The sequence below is a fragment of the Dasypus novemcinctus genome, chromosome 6 (genome assembly GCF_030445035.2).
Source record: "Dasypus novemcinctus isolate mDasNov1 chromosome 6, mDasNov1.1.hap2, whole genome shotgun sequence".
Lineage (NCBI taxonomy): Eukaryota > Metazoa > Chordata > Mammalia > Cingulata > Dasypodidae > Dasypus > Dasypus novemcinctus.
The window spans coordinates 38,471,439-38,496,863 of record NC_080678.1 but is presented as its reverse complement, the minus strand read 5'-3'; the positions used below and the strand labels follow the sequence as shown (position 1 = coordinate 38,496,863).

At 37.4% G+C, this 25,425-nt stretch overlaps 1 protein-coding gene across 6 annotated transcripts in view; it reads left to right on the top strand.

The window, feature by feature from the left end:
- The window catches only part of PCGF6 (polycomb group ring finger 6), a 42,363-nt gene extending 22,293 nt beyond the window's left edge, over nucleotides 1–20,070 (top strand). For 2 of the 6 annotated variants that reach the window (XR_011649013.1, XM_058298617.2), the window contains 2 exons: nucleotides 7,113–7,199; nucleotides 19,279–20,070. Coding sequence is in view for 4 of the 6 variants with exons in the window: in XM_058298617.2 (XP_058154600.1) it covers nucleotides 7,113–7,199; nucleotides 19,279–19,335 (144 nt within the window). In the remaining 2 variants the exon portion in view is untranslated. Of the gene's footprint in view, nucleotides 1–7,112; nucleotides 7,200–11,166; nucleotides 11,249–19,278 lie in introns of those variants that run through there. The other 4 variants (XM_071215723.1, XM_058298618.2, XM_058298619.2 and 1 more) reach the window with 4 other exon arrangements.
- The last annotated feature ends 5,355 nt before the right edge of the window (nucleotides 20,071–25,425 follow it).

Sequence of the window (25,425 nt, the reverse complement as noted above, 5' to 3'; positions counted from 1 at the left end):
CAACAAGCAGGCTGCAAGGGTGGGAGGGAGCAAAATAAAAATACAGATGCACAGAACGTACAGCAAATGGACACAAAAAGCAGACAGCAAGCAAACTGCATGGGGAGGGGGTATTAAAAAAAGTGAATGATTAAATTCTGGAGGAGTCAAGGAATGGATTTGAAGAGTAGATAGGAATTTGCCAGATGGACAAAGGCATATAAGAACTTTCTGGCAAAGGAAAGAAAATATATGAACAAAGAGAAAAACCCAGTGTGGCTTGTAAAGCACAATCAGTGAAAATCCTATCTTGGCCGCTCTAGTGTGATCTTGCTTTTAAAAAATATGTTCTTCCCCCCCTTCATCAGATTACTCTCACAGTCTGATTTCTGAACTGAAATTCAGAAATATCATTGTTATCCTTTCTAAGACTTAGTATTCCAGAAGGTAAAGAGAATTTGCAGAAAACAGTAACATAGTAGTTCTGAGGCTCCTGTCTTTAGAAGGACCTACCTGTAAGTTTGACCTTTGCCTGGCATCTAGGAACTTGGCTTATAAAAAGTTCCCTACACTAATATGAAAAATTCTCTAATTGAGAAGGGTGTTTCACTATACCTAGACTCTTGTACATACAGTGGATCTATGGTGAGCAACTGCTTTCCTTCTGGGAATCTGGAATTGTGATGGTTGCTAGGCAGAAGTTGTCTATATGACCAGCCCCCAATAAAAACCTTACACTCTGAGCTTCAAGTGGGCTTCCCTGGTAGGTATATTGTATACATTGGCTGCATTTAACACATAACTAGTTCTCTTAAATTTTAGCCTACTTTTCTTCTTATGTATATTTTTAAACTTTTTATTTTGAAATCATTCCATACTTATAGGATAGTTTACAAATAATACAACCCCCCCATACCTAGATGCACCAATTTTAACATTTTGCTGCCTTTGCCATATCATTCTATCATCTGTCTATATTTTGAACATTGGAGAGCAGTTTGTACACATCATAATCCTTGAACACATAATACTTCCATGTACGTTTCCTATGAACAAGGAGACTTAACTTATGTAGTCACCCTAAATGCAGTTATCAAGTCCAAGAAATTTAACATTGATATAAAATTTACAATCTAAATTCCAATTTTTTCTTATGTCCCAGTAATGTCCTTTTGAGCCTTTTCTCCTCCATTCCTAGATCCCATCCAGGATCATTTATTGCGTTTAATTGTTATTATCTCTTTAGTGTCACTTTCTTTTTTTTTAGGTTATGGTAACATGTGTAACATAAGTCTTCTCATCCCAGCTCCTCCCAAAGCATACCATTTGGTGGAACTGATCACATTCACAATGTTGCCTTACCCTCACCACCATCTATTATTAGAACTTTCACTTTACAGAGAAAAGAGCTCTATGTTCATTTTGCATTTGTATTCTTAAGTTCTATCTTTATTGAATGTGCATATTCTCTAATGTTTTCGTTGTGGTTACCATGGGGCTTCTAACATCCTAAACCTATAACGATCTTGTTTGCTTTGATACCAACTTAACAATTTCAATAGCATTTATAAACTGTTCCTGTACCCCTCCATCCCCCCACCTTTATGAAGTTCTTGTCACAAATTACATATTTATACAGTATGAGTCCAAAACCATTGATGAATCATTACATTTTATGCATGTGCCTTTTAGGTCCTGTAGGAAGTAAAAAGTGGAATTGCAAATAAAAAATACAATAGTACTGGTATTTATATTTATCCATGTCATTATCTTTACCAGAGATCTTTTTTTCTTCATGAGGCTTCAGTCAATTGTCTAGGGTCCTTTCCTTTCAACCTGCAGAGCTCTCTTTAGCATTTCTTGTAGGGCCTGGACTAGTGGCAACAAACTGCCTTAGCTTTTGTTTATATGGAAATCTCTTAATCCCTGCTTATATATATATTTTTAAGTTATTTTTTAAAAGATTATTTACTTCTCCCCCTCACCCCCACCCCCATTGTCTGCTCTCTGTGTCCATTCCCTGTGCATTCTTCTGTATCTACTTGTCTTCTCTTTAGGCAGCACCAGGAACCAATCCTGGGACCTTCCAGAGGGGAAGAGAGATGCTTGATCTCTTGCACCACTTCAGCTCCCTGATCTGTTGCGTCTCTTATTTTCTCTCCTCTGTGTCTCATTTTGTTGCATCATCTTGCTTCTCCAGCTCACTGTGTGGGCCAGCTTGCTGCGCATGCCTGCTTACCTTCACCAGGAGGCCCCAGGAATCGAACCCTGGACCTCCCGTATGGTAGGTGGGGGCCAATTGCTTGAGCCACATCTGCTTCCCCCAACTTTGTTTTTTTCAAGATGGTTTTAGCAATTGGGGACTTCTTGTAATTATTCCATATGAATTTAAGGATCAGCTTTTCCATTTCTGCGAAAGAGGTTGCTGGAATTTTTATAGGGATTGCACTGATTTATAGATCACTTTAGGCAGTATTGATATCATAACAATATTGTCTTTTCATTCATGAACATGACATGTCTTTCCATTTATGTAGGTCTTTAATTTATTTCAGCAGAGTTTTATAGTTTTCAGTGTAAAATTCTTTGCCTTCTTTGGTTAAATTTATTCCCAGGTATTTTATTATTGACATGCTATTGGAAATAAAATTTTCTTGATTTCCTTCTTATATTGTTCATTAATGTTACAGAAACACAACTAACTTAGGCCTGTTTATCTTGTTTCCTGCAACTTTGCTGAATTCGTTTATTAGTTCTAGTACCTTTTTGTGGAGTCTTTGAGATTTTATACACACATATATATATATATATAGGATCATGTCATCTGTGAATAGGGATAATTGGTTCTTCATTTCCAATATGGATGCCTTTTTCTTTTCTTTTTTTTTTCTCTTGCCTGATTGCTCTGGCCAGAACTTCCAGTCCAATGTTGAATAACAGTGGTATCAGCAGGCATCCTTGTCTTGTTAATAATCTTCATGGGAAAGCTTTATTTTTTTAGGGACCAGGGACCGGAATTGAACCGCCAGGACCATATATGGGAAGCTGGCACCCAACCAATGAGTCTTATTGGCTCTACTGAGAGCCTATAAGAACCTAACCTGGGACTTCCCTTGTGGGAAGCATGTGTTCAGTGACTTGAGTCACATCTCCCCATGGGGGGGAAGCTTTTACTCTTTCACCATTGAGTATGATATTTGCTGTGGGTTTTCCATAAATACCCCTTAATATGTTGAGAAAATGCCTTTCTATTCCTAATTTTCTGAGTGTTTTTATCATGAAAGGATGTTGGAATTTGTCAAATGCCTTTTTGCATCAGTTGAGATGATCATGTACTTTTTCCCCACATTCTCCTGTGTGTATTATATTGGTTTTTCTTATGTTGAACCATCCTCACATTCTTGGAATAAATTCCACTTGGTCATGGGGTATCTTTTTAATATACCGTTGGATTTGGTTTGCCAGTATCTTTGCATTTATATTCATAAAGGATATTGATCTATAATTTTCTTGTGTTATCCTTATCTGGCTTTGGTATCAAGGTAATTCTAGCCTCATAGAATGAGTTAGGAAGTAATCCCTCTTCTATTATTTTGGAAGAGTTGGAGAAGAATTGGTGTTAAATCTTCTTTAAAAGTTTGATAAAATTCAAGTAAAATTGTGCAGTCCTGGACTTTTCTTTGCTGGGAGGTATTTTATTACAATCCAATTACTTTACTTGTTATAGGTTTTTGAGATTTTCTGTTTCTTTTTGTATCAGATTGGGTAATTTATATTCCAAGGAATTCGTCTGTTTCATCCAGGTCTTTTTATTTTAATCCATTTCTTAAATTCAATGTTTTATTTTCCAAATAAAATATATAATCTACACTTTAATGAAAATATTACTTATAATCCTTTTTATTTCTGTAGGATCACTAGTAATGTCCCCACTTTCATTCCTTATTTTAGTTATTTGTATCCTTTCCTTTTCTGTGTCAGTCTGGCTAAAAGTTGTTTTTTTATTTCATTGATCCTTTCAAAAAAACAAGTTTTGATTTTGTTGATTCTTTTATTTTTCTAGTCCCTATTTCATTTTTCTCTACTCTAACCTTAATATTTCTTTCTATCTGCTAACTTTGAGTTTAGTTTTCTCCTCTTATATTTTCTTTAGGTGTGAAGTTAGATTAGTGATTTTTGATCTTTCTCTTTTTTAGTGTAGTCATGTAGAGCTGTAAATTTCATCCCATAAGTTTTGGTGTGTTGTGTTGTATTTTCATTTGTCTCAAGATATTTCCTAATTTCCCTGTGATTTCTTCTTTGACTCATTGGTTCTTTAATAGTGTATTGCTTGGGAAGTGGATGTGGCTCAAGTGATAGAGCTTCTGCCTGCCATATGGGAGGACCTGGGTTCGATCCCTGGGGCCTCCTGATGAAAAAGAAGAAGAGAAAGCATTCCCATGTGGTGAGTCAGTGCCCACGCTAATACCTGCATGGTGAGCTGGTGAACACTAGTGCCCGCACAGTGAGCCAGTTCCCACACAAGTGAGTCACACAGCAAGATGATGATGCAACAAAAGAGAGATAAGGGGAGAGTCCAGGAGAAGCACAGAAACCAGGAACTGAGGTGGCACAATTGACAGGGAACCTCTCCACATCAGGAGTCTTCAGGATCAAATCCTGATGAATCTTAGAAACGAGAAGAGAAGACAACACAGCAAAACAGCAGGGCAGCAGGAGAGGAAGGGGGGAAATAAAGAAAGAAATAAAACCTTTAAAGAAAAAAAAGTGTATTGTTTCATTTCCACATATTTAAATTTTTTGGTTTTCCTTCTGTTACTGCTTTCTAGCTTTATTCATTTGTGGTCCAATAAGATACTTTGTATATTTCAATATTTTTTAATTTATTAGGACTTGATTTATGATCAAATATATAGCTCTCTTAGAGTCTATCTTGCTTGGATTTCATTAAGCTTCCTGGATATGTATATTCATGGATTTCATTAGATTTGGAAAGTTTTTGGTCATTTTTTTCTTCAAATACTTTATTCTCTCTCTTGTCCTTCTGGGACTCCAGTGATACTTATGTTTGTATGTTTGGTGTCCCACAGTTACTTCAGGCTCCGTTCATTTTCTTCAGGTGTTTTTTTCTGTCTGCTCCTTACACTGGATAATTTCTTATCTTCAAGTTCACTAATCCTTTCTTCTGCTTGGACATTCTAAGTATTTTGTTGTTATAACTGGAAATCTAGGTCTCTGACTCCTCTGGGTTTGCTAGTTTTTTGCTTTTTTGTTGTTGTTGAGGGCTGAAGCTGTCAATTTGTGAATTTTCCAAACTATTGTTGCTCTTAACAGGAAATGGAAAGAGGCAAGTAAAAAAATAAGTACTGCCTCTTGAAGATTTCTCTGCCCCTTTTGCCTAAGAGTGGTTGGAACAGTGGCGTCCCTCAGAGTTGGTCCCCATGGTCTGAAGTAACTGATGAAAAGCAGCAATCAGCTGTCAGAGCACACACTCAGATTTTGGAGGACTAAGTTTATATCCCACCCTGGCTTTGTGACTTTAGGAAAGTTGAATGCCTTTACCTCTTAGTACCCCTCTCTATAAAATGGAAATTATAATATTTACCCCCACAGGAAGGTGAGAATAGATGATATGACACTGGATTGTGAGAATTAAATGACATGACATATATCAAATGCATCATATAGCATATGGTAAATAGTGACTGCTCAGTTAAATGTAACTGCTTTTAGTATTCTTTCCCAACCTTCTGCAAGTTTTAGAGAACTTAACATGTTGGCATTTTGTAGAATTTATTGTAGTAAAAAAATTTGGAAAAAAAAAGAATTTGAAAGTAGCAACTCTGGTTAGGAGGTAATTACACTGATTTGGGCCTAGGGACAGCTGTTAATAGGATGATATGGAATTGAGATATTATGAAGAAAAAAGCAACAGGATTTTGTAACTGATGTATGTGAGGAGAAAGGAAAAGGAGAAAGAGGAGTCAGAAGTAATATTCTGTTATAGAGAAATTTTGTACTATAACTTAAATAGGGCTGTTAAGAGATTAAGCCAATTAAGTGATATATATTAACAAGGTATATGGCAAGTGGATTTGGCTCAACTGATAGAGCGTCCACCTACCACATGGGAAGTCCAAGGGTCAAACCCAGGGCCTCCTGACCCATGTGAGCTGGCCAATGTGCAGTGCTGATGCGTGCAAGGAGTGCCATGCCACACAGGGGTGTCCTGCATGTAGGGGGAGCCCCACGCACAAAGAGTGCGCCCCATAAGGAGAGCCACCCCACACAAAAAAAGTGCAGGCTTCCCAGGAGTGGCAGTGCACACACAGAGAGCTGACGCAGCAAGATGACACAACAACAACAACAAAAAGATACAGGTTCCTGGTGCCGCCAACAAGAATACAAGTGGACACAGAAGAACACACAGTGAATGGACACAGAGAGCAAACTATTGGCGGGGGGACGGGAAGGGGAGAGAAATAAATAAAAAATAAATCTTTTTAAAAAAAGGTATTGAAGACTTGATCCCATTTTAAGGCAGTTCAAATAATTGAAGCTTACATTTTTATGCATTAATCCCCTTTTTTTAAAAAGAAATCAATTTTATTGGTACATATTAATAAACATACAATGCATCCGAAGTGTACAGTCAATGCTATTTGCTATAATCACGTAGCTGTGCATTCCTCACTTCAATCATTATTAGAGCATTTTCATTATTTCAATAATAATAATAAAAGACAAGACAATTCTTCACTTCTAAATCTATGTTTCCCTGGCCATTAATACCCTTTTTATCATTGTATCGTAGAAATTTTTCAAAAATACATTGTAGTTTCCTGTGCCTTTTTATACTGAATACATTGAATATGATTTAAACTTCTCAGAGATTCATGGAAAATCATTTTGAACATCACTTGTACTGTGCTATTGTCCTCTATGTCCTCGAATGTTCTTTCCATTTTATCTTATTTTCTTTTGTAAAAAGTTTTCAAAATCTTTCTGGAATGTTATAATCAGTTTAAAATAAAATAGCAAATTTAGCTTGGAAATAATGATGTTGATTTTTGTTCATTTATTCAGATGTTTTTTAAATAGGAAAGCAATCTGATGTTCTTATTTGCCCATAGGTAGATATCATCTGTGGTGATCACTTGTTGGAGCAGTATCAAACCCTAAGGGAAATCCGACGTGCAATAGGTGATGCAGCAATGCAGGTAGGTCTCATTTTATTGTGCTTATACCCAGCAGACAAGTTACATAATGAAAGGAAAAATTTCCATGTTTTCAATAAAGTTTTTTTTTAAAGATTTATTTATTATTTATTTCTCTCCTCTTCCCCTCCCCCCAGTTGTCTGCTCTTTGTGTTCAATCGTTGTGTGTTCTTCTGTGACCGCTTCTATCCTTATCAGCGGCACCAGGAATATGTGTTTCTTTTTTTTTTGGTTGTGTCATCTTGTTGTCTCAGCTCTCCATGTGTACGGCGCCATTCTTGGGCAGGCTGCACTTTCTTTCGTGCTGGGCGGCTCTCCTTATGGGACGCACTCCTTCCTTGTGCGTGGGGCTCCCCTATGCGGGGGACACCCCTGTGTGGCATGGCACTCCTTGTGTGCATCAGCACTGCGCATGGGCCAGCTGCACACGGGTCAAGGAGGCCCAGGGTTTGAACCACGGACCTCACATGTGGTAGACGGATGCCCTAACCACTGGGCCAAGTCCGCTTCCCATCAATAAAGTTTTAATAAATAAACCACAATCTTCTTAAAATTACCTGGACTATAAATAATTATAGCTAATATTTACTGAGTGTTTACTGTGTATCAGGCACTTTTGTAAGTGATTTATATGGATTAGCTCATTTATTCCTTAAAATTTTCCTGGTAGGTTGTTAGTCTTTTGTCCTCCATTTTAAAGTTAAGGAATCTGAGGTACAGAAAGAACATGCAACTTGCCCACAGGGAGTAGAGAAGCTAGAGCTCAAACCCTAGACAGTTTGATTCCAGGGCCTTTGTTCTTTTTAATCCGTCCAGTACTGCTGTAGAATTTTGAAGGCTGCTAGGCAAGGGCATCTAGAGGGACACGTTAAGAAAAACTTTCAGATATTCATTGGGCTTTAGAGATTCACACATAGGGAAGCGGACTTGGCCCAGCGGTTAGGGCGTCCGTCTACCACATGGGAGGTCTGTGGTTCAAACCCCGGGCCTCCTTGACCCATGTGGAGCTGACCCATGAGCAGTACTGATGCGCACAAGGAGTGCCGTGCCACGCAGTGGTGTCCCCCACATAGGGGAGCCCCACGTGCAAGGAGTGCGCCCCACAAGGAGAGCCACCCAGCATGAAAGAAAGTGCAGCCTGTCCAGGAATGGCACTGCACACATGGAGAGCCAACACAACAAGATGACGCAACAAAAAGAAACACATTCCCGTGCCGCTGACAACAACAGAAGCGGACAAAGAAGACGCAGCAAATAGACACAGAGAACAGACAACCGGGGTGGAGGGAGAAGGGGAGAGAAATAAATAAATAAATAAATCTTTAGAGGTTCACATAACATTTCCTGTTCGATAGGTAAAAAGCCAAGATAACTATTTTGATGTTTCAGTTAGCCTGTAATCAGATGGGAGTATGTTAAATTTTCTAGTCAGGATAAATGAAAAGCAAGATAGGATATATGACTTTCATGAAGAGAAGAGCAAGATAGGACCAAACATTCTAATATTTTACTGAACCTAGAGTGATAAATTGTTTTAAGAGCTGTATGACTCTGAGAAGCTTATAATATATTAACAAATATTTGATGAACTTTCAGCTTAAATATTTTGTTTAGTTTGTTAGAAATATAACTTTGTTTTGGTATAATTGCCAATTTTCATTTTACTCAATGGAACAACTACTAAAAAGCAGAATATTTGAAAAATTATTATCTTGGTGTGGATTTACATTTTCTTGGAAGATGAATACATTCACAGACATGTTTTCAGTGACAAATGCATGCACCTGTTTAACTCAAATGCCTTACTCAGATATAGAACACTACCCTGTCTTCTGGAAAGTTCACTCATATTCATTCCCAGTCAGTCCCTATAATCAGCACCAAGGCACCATTATTCTGATTTTTTAAAATATAGATTAGTTTTTTTAAAATAACAGTTTTATTGAGATTTAATTCACTTACCTTTCAATTTACCTATTTAAAGTATAAAATTCAGTGTTTTTAGACTGTTTACAGAGTTGTGCAACCTTCACCACAGTCAATTTTACAGTATTTTCATCACCTGCAAAAGAAACTCCATACCTGTTAACAGTTACTTCCTATTTACCCCCAACCCCCCAGACTTAGGCAACCACTAATCTACATTCTGTTTCTATGGCTCTCCCTGTTCTGGACATTTTATATAAATGGAATCATACAATATATGACATTTGTGTCTGGCTTCTTTCACTTAGCATAATTTCAGGGTTTATCCATGTTGTAGTATGTATCAGTATGTCTTTCGTTTTTATTGCCAAATAATATTCAATTATATGAGTAGACCACATTTTATTTATCCATTCATCTTGATGGGATATTTGGAGTGTTCCCATCTTTTCAGCCAATATGAATACTGCTATGAGCATTTGTATATAGCCGTTTATTTGGAAATGAGTACATACCTAGGAATGGAATTGCTAGATCATACAGTAACTCTGCCTTTTTGAGGAACTTTCAGATTGTTTGCCAAAGTGGCTTCACCATTTTATATTCCCACAAGCAATGCATGAGAGTTCCATTTTCTCCAGATCCTTGCCAACATTTGTCGTCATCTTTCTTTATTTTATTTTATTTTTTTAAAGATTTATTTTACTTATTTATCCCCTTCCCCCCTTGTTATTTGCGGTCACTGTCTGCTCTCTGGGTCTCCTTGTCTTCTCTTCAGGAGGCACAGGGAACCAAACCCAGGACCTCCTATGTGGAAGAGAGGCACTCAGTCACCTGAGCCACCTCATCTCCTTGATTTGTTGTCTCTCTCATTGCCTTTCCTCATTATGTCTCTTTTGTTGCATCATCTTGTTGTGTCAGCTCACTGCGCCTGCCCACTGCACCAGTTTGCCTTCTCCAGGAGGCACTGGGAACTGAACCTGACACCTCCCATGTGGTAGGCAGAAACCCAATCACTTGAGCACATCTGCTTCCCTCTTTTTTTATTAATAGTCATCTTAATGGGTGTGAAGTGGTATCTCGTGGTTTGGGGATGAATTTTCTAAGGACTAATGATGTTAAGCATCTTTTCATGTTTTTATTGGTCACTTGTATATCTTATTTGGAGAAATGTTTCTTCAGATGCTTTGCCCATTTTTAATTGGGTTATTTGGCTTTTTATTATACAGTTGGAAGAGTTCTTTATATACTCTAAATACTAGTCCCGTATCAGATGTTTGGTATGCAAAAACTTTCTCCTAGTCATTGGGTTGTCTTCACTTTCTTGATGGTGTCCTTTAAAGTGTTTAGTTTTGATGAAGTCCAGTTTATCTGTTTTTTCCCTTTTGTTGCTTGTGCTTTTGGTGCTATATCTAAGAAACCATTGCCTAATCCAAGGTCTTGAAGGTTTACCATAGCTTAGTTTTGCTTATTCTAATATATAAATAGAATCAAAGAGTATATAATTTTTTGGGTCTGACTTCTTTCACTTAGTATATATTTTTAATTCATCCATGTAGTTGCATGTAGCAGTAATTTGTTCTTTTTTATTGCTGACTAATATTTCATTGTATAATACAGCATACATTATCTGTTCTCCTATTCATGGACACTTGGGCTATTTCCAGTCTTGGGCTACTATAAATAAAGAAGCTATGAGCATTTTTTTTTTCAAAAAACTTTTTATGTTATGAACATTCTTGCACAAAATCATTTTCTTTTTTTCTCTCTCCCCTAGAATTGGAATTGCTGGGGTATAAGGAATGTGCATGTTTATTTTTATAGGAAAAAAACTATATTTTGTTGTGATTTGATATAGCTGTGCTTTACTGCTGGCTTATAAAGAAGGACTATAACTGGAATTTCTATTGCCTTAATGATTATGGTTTATTATGTAGAGTTTTATTTATTTTACTTTTTTTTTTAAGTTTTTTTTTTATATTTATTTCTCCCTACCCACTCATTGGTTGCACTTGCTGTGTGTTCATCTTCCTTGTTTCCTTAGGAGGCACAGGGAACCAAACTCGGGACCTCTGATTTGGGAAGGAGTCACTTAATCGCTTGAGCCACCTCCACTCCCAGCTTTGGTGTGTCTGCCATTATGTTTTCTTCATATGTCTTGTTGTTTCATCTTGTTGCATCAGCTTGTCATGACTTCCTGTCACTTAGTTCGCTGTCCCGGGAAACAAACCGGGGACCTCCCATGTAGTAAGCGGGAGCCCAATCCCTTGAGCCACATCCGCTTACCTTGGCTTTCTTTTTGCAAATTTGCTACAGATATTCTTGTACCTATCACTCAGATTTGATTGGTTGCTTGCATTTTGCTCTTTTAGGTAAGAAAATGTAAAAGTTTTATCACTTTTAAAAAAGATTAGAAACAAATGTAAAATATTAGTACACAAACCTGAGTGGTGTTCACAAAGATATTTGTTATATTAGTCTTTGTGCTTTGCTATGTGTTTAACATTTTTTACTTTGAAAGGTTTTAAACCTTCAGAAAAGTTGTAGGAATAATACAGTGAACATCTATCTACCTTTTCCTGGATTCACCAGTTTTAACAGGATGCAATCTGGGAAATAGAACTAATATGAATGTTAGCTAATAAGTGATTTATTGGGAAGTGGACTGGGCTCAATGGATAGAGCATCCACCTACCACATGGGAAGTCCAGGGTTCAAACCCAGGGCCTCCTGACCTGTGTGGTGAGCTGGTCCACGTGCAGTGCTGATGTGTGCAAGGAGTGCCCTGCCACACAGGGGTGTTCCCTATGTAGGGGAGCCCTGCACACAAAGAGTGTGCCCTATAAGGAGAGCTGCCCTGTGCAAAAGCCAGTCCAGCCTGCCCAGGAATGACGCTGCACACACAGAGAGCTGACACAGCAAGGTGACACAACAAAATGACGTAACAAAAAGAGACACAGATTCCGGGTGCCGCTGACAATAATACAAGCAGACACAGAAGAACACAACAAATGGGCACAGAGAGCAGACAACTTGGGGTGTGGGGGGACGGGGAGAGAAATAAATCTTTTTTTAAAAAAGTGATTTATTATAGGGTTTACACTTTAAACAATTGTGGGAACTGGTGAAAACGTGTATGGAAAGCCATTGCCTGCGTCTGTGGTAAGCTTGTGCTCATTTTAAGTCAGTAAGGCAGCAATGGAAGAAAAAGATGGATGTGAAGTGGGGAAGAGCAAGAATAAACTGAAACTTTTGAGGAGAAGCTAGAATCAGTATCTTACTTCCATCCTCAGTGAAACTGGTGATTTGTAGATAAAGCTGGCAGTCTTTGTCATGGAACTGGCCCAGCACTCAGAGAATCTGAAACTGGGACTCTAGGAGGAGCAGGAGTTATGGCAGCCCTGGCTGCTGCCCTGTACCAACAATGTGAGCCAGCATCTCAGCAAAAATATGCATGAGCTGGAGGGGCACCAGGCATCCTGTGTTAAACTTCTAAGCATTCTGGCTGCTCCTTCCTTTTGCTTTCCAGATCCTGTGCAAATTTCTTTATTGGCTGACACCAAAGGGTAGAGAGTTTGGCTAGTTGGCATAGTAAAATGCAAAAGAACTGGTTAAAGTAAAAGGACTGAAAATATAAGTGTTGGTAAGAAATATGGAACAACAGTAACTCATATACATTGGTAGTGATTGTGTAAATTGATTCAACCACTTTGGAACTCTGATGGTAAGATCTACTAAAGTTAGATATGTACACCCTGTAACCCAACAATCTTACTCCTGGATATATATCCTACAGAAATTAACAGTACATCCACCAAAAGACATGTACAAGAATGTTTATAGTAGTTTTTTCATGATAGGCACAAACTAGAAGAAATCCAAATGTGCAAAAAAGAATGAATAAAAAATTTGTGGCATATACATGCAGTTGAATACTACTCAGCAACAAAAAAAGAATTACAAAAAAAATACTACTCAGCAATGAAAAATAACTGCTATATGCAGCAACATGGATGAATCTCACAGACATAAAAGTGAACAAAGAAGTAGGCCCCAAAAGAATATTTATTGTACAAGTCCATATATATATTCAATCCAAAATTAGATAATACTAAACTATGGTGATAGAGGTAAGAATAGTGGTTATCTTTAGAGGTGCTTGTTGATTGGAAATGGTATGAGGGAGTCAGGGGCTGCTGGAAATGTTCTATATCTTCATCTGGGTTGTGATTACATATGTAAAAATTCATCAAACTGTTCTTAATACTTGTGCACTTTGCTCTTAAGTTCTATTTTTTAAAATATTTAAATTGTTTTTTTAAAGATCCATAGATCACAAAAAATGTTACATTAAAAAATATAAGAGGTTCCCTTAGACCGCATATCCCACCCCACCCCACCCCACTCTTTAATTTCTATTTCAATAAAAGAGTTTCAAAAAAAGTAAAGAACTTTAAAAATTGAGCTCTCCTTGGTAAGTTGTTGATAGTGATATTGGTGTAGCAATTCTAAAACCCCTTTATATGTGTTATAGTATTGAGCAAATGAGTAAAAGTATTGATAATTTTGGGGACAGTGTTTCTCACTATGGGAAAAGGGAGGCACAGATGGAATGAGGGAAGGAGAAAAAGAACCCTGTACAGTTGGATTGGAATTAGAGGTATCAGTATGACCTCATGATATATTTTCTTAAACATGTTTCTTAGCTCTGTCCACTGAAAAGACCTAGAAGTAATGATATAGCAGTAGCAATAGTACATCTAACCCCCAGATCTTGGTTTCACCACTTGATTCACTACTAAAAAGGACTGGGACCAGGGTGGGGCCAATAGTGAGACTACAAGATGAGCAAAGGAGTTTCTTGTCTATTATTGGTTCGTTTATTACAAACATTTCAAAATCAATCTAGCACATCAGTTGTAATGGGAATTGACCTACCCTGATTTCTTTGTTTTTTTAACTTAAAAAAATTATGTATCTATTTTACAGTTCAATTACAAAAATAATACAGACCCTATACAGAGAACTCCAACATAACCACAGAAACCCTTTAACTTTTGGCCACTTTTGCCATATTATTCTATCCATCTATTTATCTATCAATTCACTTTCTAAACACTCGAGTGTAGGTTGTATACATCATGCTCCTTGAACACTTAATACTGCCACGTACATTTCTTAAGAACAAGGATATTCACTTATATAAACATCTTAAGTACAGATATCAAGTTTAAGCAATTTAACATTGATATAAAGCTTACAGTCTATATTCTAATTTTTTCATATATTCCAATAATGTTCTATTGAGCCTTTTCTCTGATGTGTCCCATCCTTGTTGATGTTTCTAATGCCTTAATCGTCTCCTTTACTTGGACTATCAAAACTTGTTTCTTTCTATGTTTTATAATCTTTTGTTGAAACCAGGACATTTCTGATATTTTAATGTCTTATCACTGGAATTTAGACCCTGAGGCATATTTTATGTGTGATTGAAAAAGCAGGGAGAGGACTTAGCTGCCTTTCTGTTTCTTTGTAAAAGTAACTGCCTTGGGAGCAGATGTAGCTCAAGTGGTTGAGTGCCTGCTTCCCATGAACAAGGTCCTAGGTTTGAACCCCAGTGTCTCCTAAAAAGCGAAACAAAAATGAATGAGAAAACCAACTCCTTGGGGAGCGGATATAGCTCCATGGTTGAGCACCTGCTTCCCATCTATGAGGTTCTGGGTTCAATCCCCTGTACCTCCTAAAAAAAAAAAAGGCAACTGGCTTTTCCATTAAGCAGAACCTTCCAAAAGAACTTGAGGAAAAATGAACTATTAACTATTTTTGCAATACCATCAGCCTAGTGATAGAATGAGATGGTGTTAAAAGTTTAGTTAAAAGTGTCTTCAAACTGTTGGAAGGTGAAAAGAAAAAGGAAAATCCATTGATCAGCCTGCCAGGTTAACTGAGGAACAATAACTTTATGGTGTGAAATTGCTTGGAGAAAGACATTATTAATTATAATTAACATTTCTGAGCTCTTACCTTGTGCCACATACAATATTCTAGGTGTAGAAGAACATGTGTTATGTTGTATATGCCTCACAACAACCTTAAAGATAAGAACAAGTATCCTATTTTATTTTTTAGTTTTTTATTTAGAAATAATTGAAAACTTACAGAAAAGTTACAAAATTAATACAGAGTTCCTGTGTAGATGTCACCCAGCATCCTCTAATATTAACGTCAAGTATAACCATAGCACATTATCAAAACAAAGAAAATAACATTGCTACAATGCTGTTAACTAAACCACAGGCTTTATTTTGAGTTCTCCAGTTTTCCCACTAATGTCCTTTTTCTGTTCCAGGACCCAAATCCAGAATCCATGTTGCATTTAATTGTCATCTTCCCTTACTCTACTCCATTATGTGACAATTTCCTAGTCCTTCCTTATCTTTCATGACCTTGATAGTTTTTAAAAGTACTTGAGAGTTATAGAATATTCCTCATTATGTCCTTTTTTTTAAAGGAGATACCGGGGATCTAACCCATGACCTCATACATGGGAAGCAAGTGCTCAACCACTTGAACTACAGCTGCTTCCCATCCTCAATATGGTTTTGTCAAATGTTTTCTCAAATTAGATTGAGGTTATGCGTTTTTAGCAAGAATGCCCCAGAAGTGGTGTGCCCTTCTCAGTGTATTGCACCAGGAGATCAGAAGATACATGAGGTCAATATGCCTTAGTACTGGTAGTCTTTTTATTTTTATAATTATGTTGGGGGTAACACTTTGAAACTATACAAATATTCTGTTTATCCTCAAACTTTGTCTCTAAATTTAACATCTGTCAGTGGATCTAATACTCCAGTTTGTTTTTTTTACATCAAAGCAAACAGAGGCATATAGAGGTTAAGTAACATGTTAACCCAGGGCCTCCTGGCTAGTTACTGGTGGAATCAGGATTCACCTGTTGAAAAAAAGAATTTAAAGTCTAGTTTCTTAACAGAAGGGTAGCTAAATACATTTGCAGGTAACATGGTTATTCATTCTGTGTATTTTTAGAAGTATAGCACCTTGCCCAATCGTCTACATTTTAACAATAAAGAAATAATTCAAAAGAATCGTCATAAAATAAAACAATTTTTTTCTTGGGTAAGTAAAATATACTTAGAAGTCTAAACAAAAACATTTCCTACAAATGTTATAAGGTCAAACTTCAGAAATTTTAGGAAATGATGGTTGTCTTTTAAAAATCTTGAGGGGAGCGGATGTGGCTCAAGCAGTTGAGGACCAGCCTCCCACACGGGAGGTCCTGGGTTTGGTTCCTGGTGCCTCCTAAAGAAAAGAAAAAAAAAACAGACAACAAGGAAAAAGATGAGCAGACAACAAGCGAACAGATGAGGGAGCCATCTCAGAGTGGGGTTGGGGGAATAAAGAGGGGAATAAAGCTTGAGGGACCAGATGTGGCTCAAGCAGATGAACACCTGCTTCCCACATGGAAGGTCCTGGGTTAGTCCCTGGTGCCTCCTAAAAACAAAAATTAACAAAAAGCAAACAAATGATAAAACCAACTCAGAGGAGCCAATGTGACTCAGTGGTTGAGCACTGGCTTCCCACATAAGAGGCCTGATTATGAATCCCTGGTACCTCCAAAAAAAAAAAGCTTGATTTTAAATGTAAGAATCTAGGAGAAAAGTCCCAAAGTAAATAAGGTGGGTAGAAAATAGGACCTCAATTCAAGAAATATTTACAGAGCACTATCTTAGACACATGGGAAGATTCAGAGAGATAAGCAAAGTCCCAGAACTTAGCCTATAATGCAGTCAAAGTCATCATTGAAAACAACCTGGTTTCATGGAATCTCAGGCTTTCGTAGTTAAATGATTAACTTACCTTCTTCAGAGGGCAAGTTAGCATATAGTGAGTGAGGGAGAAAATTAGTAAGAGCTGAGATCTGAGCAATTGAAGAATAAAATCAGATAGGACATCCTGGGTCTTGATAAGAATTTTGTATTTTAATTGAAGAAGGTGAGAAACTGATTGAGTTTTGAACCAAGGGCTAAAGTATTATAAGTAATCATCTCATTTCATAAAATGATTTTATATATGCATTGAAGGAATTTTGAGATACTGAAACAGCTTGGAAGCTATAAATTCAATTTTATATTTTTTCATATCAATATATTCTTTTGGAAATGATGCTTTTTATTTCTGAAACAGAACTACATGCAAAAAAATTAACATGTAAAATGTAGTTTGTGGGGAGCAGATAAATCTCAGGTGGTTGAGCACCTGCTTCCCATATTGAGGTCCTGGGTTTGATCCCCAGTACTTCCTAAAAGCAAGCAAACAAACAAAAAAAAAAAACAACTCCTGGGAAGTGGATGTGGCTCAAGTGATAGGGCTTCCCCCTACCATGTGGGAGAGCCTGGGTTCGATCCCTGGGGCCTCCTGGTAAAAAAAGAAAAAGAAAGCATGCCCAAGCAGCAAGTTGAGTGCTCACACTGTGAGCCAGTGCTCATGCAAGTGAGTCATGCAGCAAGATGATGACTCAACAAAAGATAGACGAAGGGGGAGAGTCAAGGTAAAGCACAGCAGAAACCAGGAACTAAGGTGGCTCAGGTGACATGGAACCTCTTTCCATATCAGAGGTCCCCAGGATTGAATCCTGGTAAATCCTAGAGGAGAAAAAAGAAGAAGAGAAGACAAAAAGAGAAATAGATATAGATGGTCACACAGCGAATGGACACAGCAAAAACAGCAGGGTGGGGGAAGGGAGGAGGGAACCCACTTTTATCGGAGAGCAGATGTAGCCTAGTGGTTGACACTTCCCATTTACAAAGTCCTGGGTTCATTCCCTGATACCTCCTAAAATAAAAAGTAATTTGTATGTATATAAAAATATTACTGAAATATTTCCATTTGTATTATAATAAAATCCATTTACTCTTATTAGGCCAGTTATTCTATAACAGATCTAATATAATGTTCTCTAGGTCAAATTTGTTATGGGATTATGCCTTATTTGGCTTATTCCATGTTTTAAGTATTTTGAATTTAAATTCTTTTGGGTAGGCATCTGCTCTTTGGTTTAACACTGGTCTCCAACATTCCTTATTAACTTACATTCCTAACTCATATTCACTTAAGATACTTTCCTGGCCTCTGAGCATTTGTATGTGTGAGCCCTCTTCTAGAATTCTGATGAGTTTTCACTGGAGTTCCTGGGAAGAGAAGCCAGATTTTAGTGTTAAGTAATGAGTAGGAAATAAGGAAGTAGAGCCATAGGAAAGCTAAGTAAGGAAGAAAGAGATAGGGGGAGTACTAGCTAGAGCAGGATTGGAACTCCAAGGAATGTCTGTTACCACTGTCTCGCTGTGTTGCCCAAGGCAGGCCCGTTGCTCATGGCACACTTTCCCAGTGAGTCTTCCTTGTTATCTAGTTTTCCAGTCCATAGGAAATTCGAAACAACACCTTAGAAAGGTGAGTTGCTTGCTGGATGTCACCTTGGTGAAAACACAAAGCATTAAGACCTGATATCAAGCAAGGAGACAGAAAACCACAAAAATCAGATAAAATGACTCAGAAGCACAGCTTCTGGTATCATTTAATATAGAGTTACTGTTCTTAATGGCCATCAAGGAAAGGTTAAATTGTAATGAATAATCTAAGGAGGAAGGAAAAATATATAATATATTCTAGACTTCTGCTAAATGGGTAAGAATTTCAAAGTTTTATCACTTATACTAGTAGTGAGCTACATTTACATGGAAATAAATGTTCCATTTCTTAGCAGATCTAGAATGCTTAATGATAGTTGAGGTTTTTTTTAGGGAAGTACATTGCCTACAAAGTCTATTAAGTAGTCTGTGGAGAAAGAAATGTGTTTCTTTTAGGTCTTTTGGAGAATTGTTTAGTTATAAATAACCCTAATGAACTGTGGATAGATGGTTGTTTCAGAATTGGCTCATGAGAGTCATTAGAAAGACATTGACAAGCAAAGAGGTTGGTGATCAGGTAAGTGAATAAGCAAATATGTTTTTCTTAGACTCTATTCTCTTTTAAGTTCTGAGAATTTCACCTCAACAGTGGGTTATGCAAACAAGCTTTGACTTGATCATTTACATATGGTTTTCAAATAGCTACAAAATGCTCTTTTTCTTCTTTTCAGGATGGTCTGCTTGTCCTTCATTATGGTCTTGTGGTTTCTCCTCTGAAAATAACTTGAAGATTCTAGGAGTATTATTAGGAGGGAAACAGAGTGAGAAAGCTTCTGCAAGACTGCGTCTCACCAAAGATTTCCATGAAACATGTAATTGCTACCACTTTGTGCTGTGTGAGTTGTAACCAATCTTTTCAGCACCAAAAAACAGCATTTATAAGTACAACTTGGAATGATGGACTGCATCTATTTTACTGTAGATTATATATAAAAAGCATCTATAGCTCAGGGAAGAAATTCTAAAACATTGAATTTTTAAATTCCTTATAATTTCAAGTAATTTGGCATTGATTTTGCCTCCTCATCTTTGTGGCAAGTCAATTAATGTTGTCTTCACCAAGTTATATCCCTTTCATGTTGGTGGTTGGGATTCTGCTCTCAGGGATGGCATCAGTTGGTCAGTCATCCTTTTGGAAAACAAGTATGCTTTTGAATTGAAGATGCAAAGACAGTCTTTGTTAAACTACAGGTATGCTCTCAAAGACCAAAATTATCACACATTTTGAGCTCACTCACTTACATTCAAAGACTTCAGTTTTAAACATTATTTTGCCTAAACTTAACATTGTGATGCTTTCAGAAATAAATATTTTGTAGACCCTATTTCACAGCAAAATTTCCAAGTCTGTACAGAAACTATTACAGAAGTGGCCAAAGATTGGCAGTTGTTTGTAGAGAATTTGTGAATTGTGTATATCTCTTCTAACATTTAAATAAAATTTATTTTAACCTATTTTGAAATGTTAGTGTTTAGTATGGGTTTTTTTAAAAAAACAAATCCCTTGGGGAGCAGATGTAACTCAACTGGTGCGTGCCTGCTTCCTGGTTTCAATCACCAGTACCTCCCAAAATGAGCGAATGAACAGAAAAACCAACTCTCACTGGGGAGCAGATGTAGCTCAGTGGTTGAGCACCTGCTTCTCATGTACAAGGTCCTGGGTTCAATCTTTGGTACCTCCTAAAAAATAAAAATAACTAAATCTCTTTAAAAGACTGGATATTTGAATCAAAGTTACTTTGCCATCAAGTAGATATTTAATAAACATCTTTAACTTCACTAATTATATGAGATACTGTTATTTGACAATGGAAAGAGTAGTAGTAAATTCCATAAACTCTATGGAACTTATTGCCTTTTAAAGGTTTCTTATATAAATTACTTAATGTTATTTATTCTTGTTCCATGTTATTATGTGTGTCAGGGGCCCCAAGACTACCATCAGGTTCAATGCTTAGAACTCACAGGACCCAGAAAAGCTTCTTATGTTTTCTCTCATGTAAAACTTTTACCCTCTAATTTGAAGATAGGTACAATGTATTCCCTTCTCACCCCCAAATAAGTTTTCTCTTCTTCAAATTAATCATCTATATGCTCAACCCTACTCTTGTTTTTTGGTTTTTAGAAGTCTCCCCTCTCATTCCTAAAGAGGGCCTTGTAATTTGTAACTGTAAGCTTTTACCCCAAATAAATACCTTTTATAAAAACCAGCAGGTTTTCTGGTACTTTGCCTCAGCACCGCATGTGGCTAACTAATAAAGATGCTAAGGCATTTCCTTTGGCCTTGGACTTCACTGAACCACTCTCTGCTTTATAGTACAGACTCAAATCATTTCCTCTGCTTATTTCACCAGACCACCTCCCTACTTCCACTGCACTGATCTGCCCTCCTGATGGAGTCAGAGACGTTCTTATTTGGTCTTCAACAATGTCTTCTCTGGACTCCAAGCTAACACAGACCTTGCACACCCTCCTCCCCCTCTCCTAGAGTGACTTTTGCCTTTGAATTCCTGAAAATAATGGCTCATACCCATTTATTTGTCCTATTCCACTTACAAAGTATATCCTCTTATTTAATCCTAGATGAATACTCTTTAGAGTCACCAGGCCTTAACTGACAATTTAAAAAAAAATTTTTTTTTCTTTAAAATTCTAATAGCCAGATAAAGATACTATAAGAAAAGAAAATTACAGACCAATCTCTCTAATGAACGTAGATGCAAAATTTCTCAACAAAATACTTGCAAATCAAATTCAACAGCATATCAAAAGTCTTACATATCATGACCAAATGGGATTTATTCCTGGTATGCAAGGCTGGTTCAACATAAGAAAACCAGTCAATGTAATACACCACATTAACAAATTGAAGGGAAAAAAACACATGATAATCTTAATCAATGCAGAAAAGGCATTTGACAAAATCCAGCATCCTTTTTTGATAAAAACACTTCAAAAGATAGAAATAGAAGGAAAATTCCTCAATATGATAAAAGGCATATATGAAAAACCCACAGCCAACATCATACTCAATGGGAAAAAGTTGAAAGCTTTCCCTCTAAGATCAGGAACAAGACAAGGATTCCCACTGTCACCATTGTTATTCAGTATTGTACAGGAAGTTCTAGCTAGGGCAATCAGACAAGAAAAAAAAAAGGCATCCAAATAGGAAAAGAAGTAAAACTCACTGTTTGTGGATGACATGCTCCTGTACTTAAAAAATTCTGAAGTATCCACAACAAAGCTACTTGAGCTAATAAATGAGTTCAACAAAGTGGCAGGATACAAGATTAACACAATAAATCAGTAATGTTTTTGTACACTAGTACTAAACAATCTGAGAAGGAAATCAGGGGAAATTCCATTTTCAATAGCAACAAAAAGACTCGAATACCTAGGAATTAATTTTCCCAAAGAAGTCCAGGACCTATATGCAAAAAACTACAAAATAATGCTAAAAGAAATTTTAAAAGACCTAAACAAATGGGAAGACATTCTGTGTTGACGGATTGAAAGAATAAATATCATGAAGATATCAAACTTGCCCAAACTGATTTATAGATTCAATGCAATACCAATCAAAATCCCAACAGCTTACTTTACAGAATTAGAAAAGGCAATTACCAAATTCATTTGGAAGGGAAAGTGCAACCAAATAGCTAAAAGCATTCTGAAAAGGAAGAGTGAATTGGGAGAAATTTCACTGCCTGAACTTGAAATATATTACAAAGCTACAGTGGTCAAAACAGCATGGTACTGGCATAAAGACAGACACATTAATCAGTGCAACAGAATTGAGAATCCAGAAATAAGCCCTTATCTATACAGTCAATTGATTTTTGAGAATCCTACCAAGTTGATGTTAATGGAACAAAACAGTCTTTTCAACAAATGGTGCTGGGACAACTGAATATCTATAACCAAAAGAATGAAAGAGGACCTCTCACTTCCTATACAGGGATCAACTCAAAATGGATCAAAGACCTAAATATAAAAGCTAGGACCATAAAATATAAAAGCTAGGACCATTAAACTAGAAGAAAACATAGGGAAACATCTTCAAGACCTTGTAGTAGGTAGTGGTTTCTTGGACATTCCACCCCCAGCACATACAACAAAAGGAAAAATAGATAAATGGGACCTCCTCAAAATTAAACACTTTTGTACCTCACAGGACTTTGTCAGAAGGGTGAAAAGGCAGCCAACTCAATCGGAGAAAATTTTTGGAAATCATATATCTGATAAGAGTTTAATACCCAGGATATATAAAGAGATGTTACAATTCAACAATAAGAAGTCAATTACCCAATTAAAAAACGGGCAAAAGACTTGACTAGACATTTGTCCAAAGAAGAAATACAAATGGGAAAAAAACACATGAAAAAAATGCTCAACATCACTAATGATTAGGGAAATGAAAACTACAATGAGCTTTCACACCTATCAGAATGGCCACTATTAAAAAGACAGAGAACTACAAGTGTTGGAGAGGATGTGGAGAGATAGAACACCTATTCACTGTTGGTGGGAATGAAGAATGGAATGCCTCTGTTGAGAATTGTTCAGTTCCTAAAGAAATTTAATCTAGATCTGCCTTATGACCCTGTAATAGGACTACTGAATATATACCCAAAAGAAATGAGAGCAGTGCCGTGAATAGACATTTGCACACTTACGTTCATAGTGGCATTATTCATGATTGCCAAAAATTGGAAACAACCCAGGTGTTCATCAACCAATGAATAAATAAACTGTGGTGTATACACATGGTGGAATATTATGTAGCTGTAAGAAGAAATGAAGTCATAAAACATATGACATCATGGATGAACCTGGAGGACATTATGTTGAGTGAAGCAAGCCAGACACAAAAGGACAACTACTGTATGATTGTGTTACTATGAACCAAATATGTAGTGTAACATATTGTATGATTAAAAAAAAATTGGTGTGGAGAAAGTCGCCATGGTGGCTGCTGGGGGAAGGGAGTGGGAGGAAGAGATGTGATGTGGGGGCGTTTTTGGGACTTGGATTTGTCCTGGGTGGTGCTGCGGGGACAGTTACCAGACATTGTATGTCCTCCCATGGCCCACTGGGTGGACTGTGGGAGAGTGTGGGCTATGGTGTGGACCATTGACCATGAGGTGCAGCGGTGCTCAGAGATGTATTCACGAAATGCAATGAATGTCTCATGATGATGGAGGAGGTTGTTGTTATGGGTGGAGGAGTGGGGTGAGTGGGGTGGGGAGTATATGGGAACCTCATATACAAACTATGTATGTATCCAGTACATTAAAAATTCTAGTAGTTGTAGCCTTTAAAGTATATTTTGTCATCTTGTGAAAACTCTGGTAATAGGATTCAAGCTATGTTTCTTTGCTTTCTTTAGTAGAACATGACTAAAGAGTAGTTCTTCATTTTATTCTGCTTTCAGTATGCTGTGTATGTGAGTTTGATTATTGGTCTCTCTTCAAAACTGGACTGGTGAATCTAAATTTCATTACCTATAAAGATTAATAGTAGTCCACTCACAAGTCAAATGCCATATTGATCTCGAATGTGCCAGTTGTTTACATATACTGGATGGATATTACGGTTTGATCTTTGCTGCATTTTGATTTTGTTCTGATAGTAACTGGTTTTATAGAAGTTCTTATTGAATACTATTTCATTGAAATGAGAAAGGACTTTTTTTTTCCCTTATCATTTTTCTAAACATTCTCCCAAGAGAAAAGCTTAGTTGGATAATATTTTAAATTAGAAGATGAGGAAGTTAAAGGTTACCAAGAATAGATTTTTTTTAATTTTCAAAAAAATAAAGAGGCAATATTTCATAGAGACTAAGGATATAGATTGTAGAGCAAGACTGCCTGGCCCTGAATCCCAGCCTTACCACTTGCACAAGCTTTGTGATCTTGGGTATGTTATGTAAATTATATGAGTTCGTTTTCCTTATCTGTCAGTGGGGACAATGGTACCTAACTCAAAGAGTTGTCATGAGGATTAAATGAATATGTAAGACTAGGAAGACACAGGACTTTCTTCTCTGCCAGAAATATAGCTAGAAGACAGGCTGAAATGGCCTGGAAAAGAATCTAGGGTTTAGGACACCAGGCGAAGTTTTGGATACCGCGCAGAAGAGAGAGGGACCAGGGACGGGAACTGACAATGCAAAACTGTGAGATGACACCAGTGACTGCTACTGCTGGCACCCTCCCCCACACTAAAGACACTTTAGGGAAGTGTCCACCTACCACATGGAGGTCCAGGGTTCAAATCCAGGGCCTCCTGACTCGTGTGATGAGCTGGCCCACGCGCAGTGCTGATGTGCGCAAGAAATGCCCTGCCACGCAGGGGTGTCCCCCGCCTAGGGGAGCCTCGTGCGCAAGGCGTGTGCCCCATAAGGAGAGCTGCCCCATGCAAAAAAAGTGCAGCCTGCCCAGGAGTGGCGCCGCACACATGGAGAGCTGATGAGGCAAGATTATGCAACAAAAAAGTGACAGAGTCCCAGTGCCGCTGATGAGAATACAAGCGGACACAGAAGAACACAGCGAATGGACACAGAGAGCAGACAACGGGGGGTGGGGGGGAGAAATAAATAAAAATAAATCTTTTTTAAAAATTAAAAAATAAAGATACTTCAGAATTCTCAAGCCTCTGAGCCAGCTACAGACAAAGGGGACTCCAGGGATCCACCACCCCAGGAAAGGCAAGAGAGGGACTAAGGCTGACTCAGCTTCTGACCCACAAATTTGATGTGCTGTGTCCCACCAGCCCTTTCAGGCTGAGTGAGATCACACCATGGTTTGCTCTGGGAG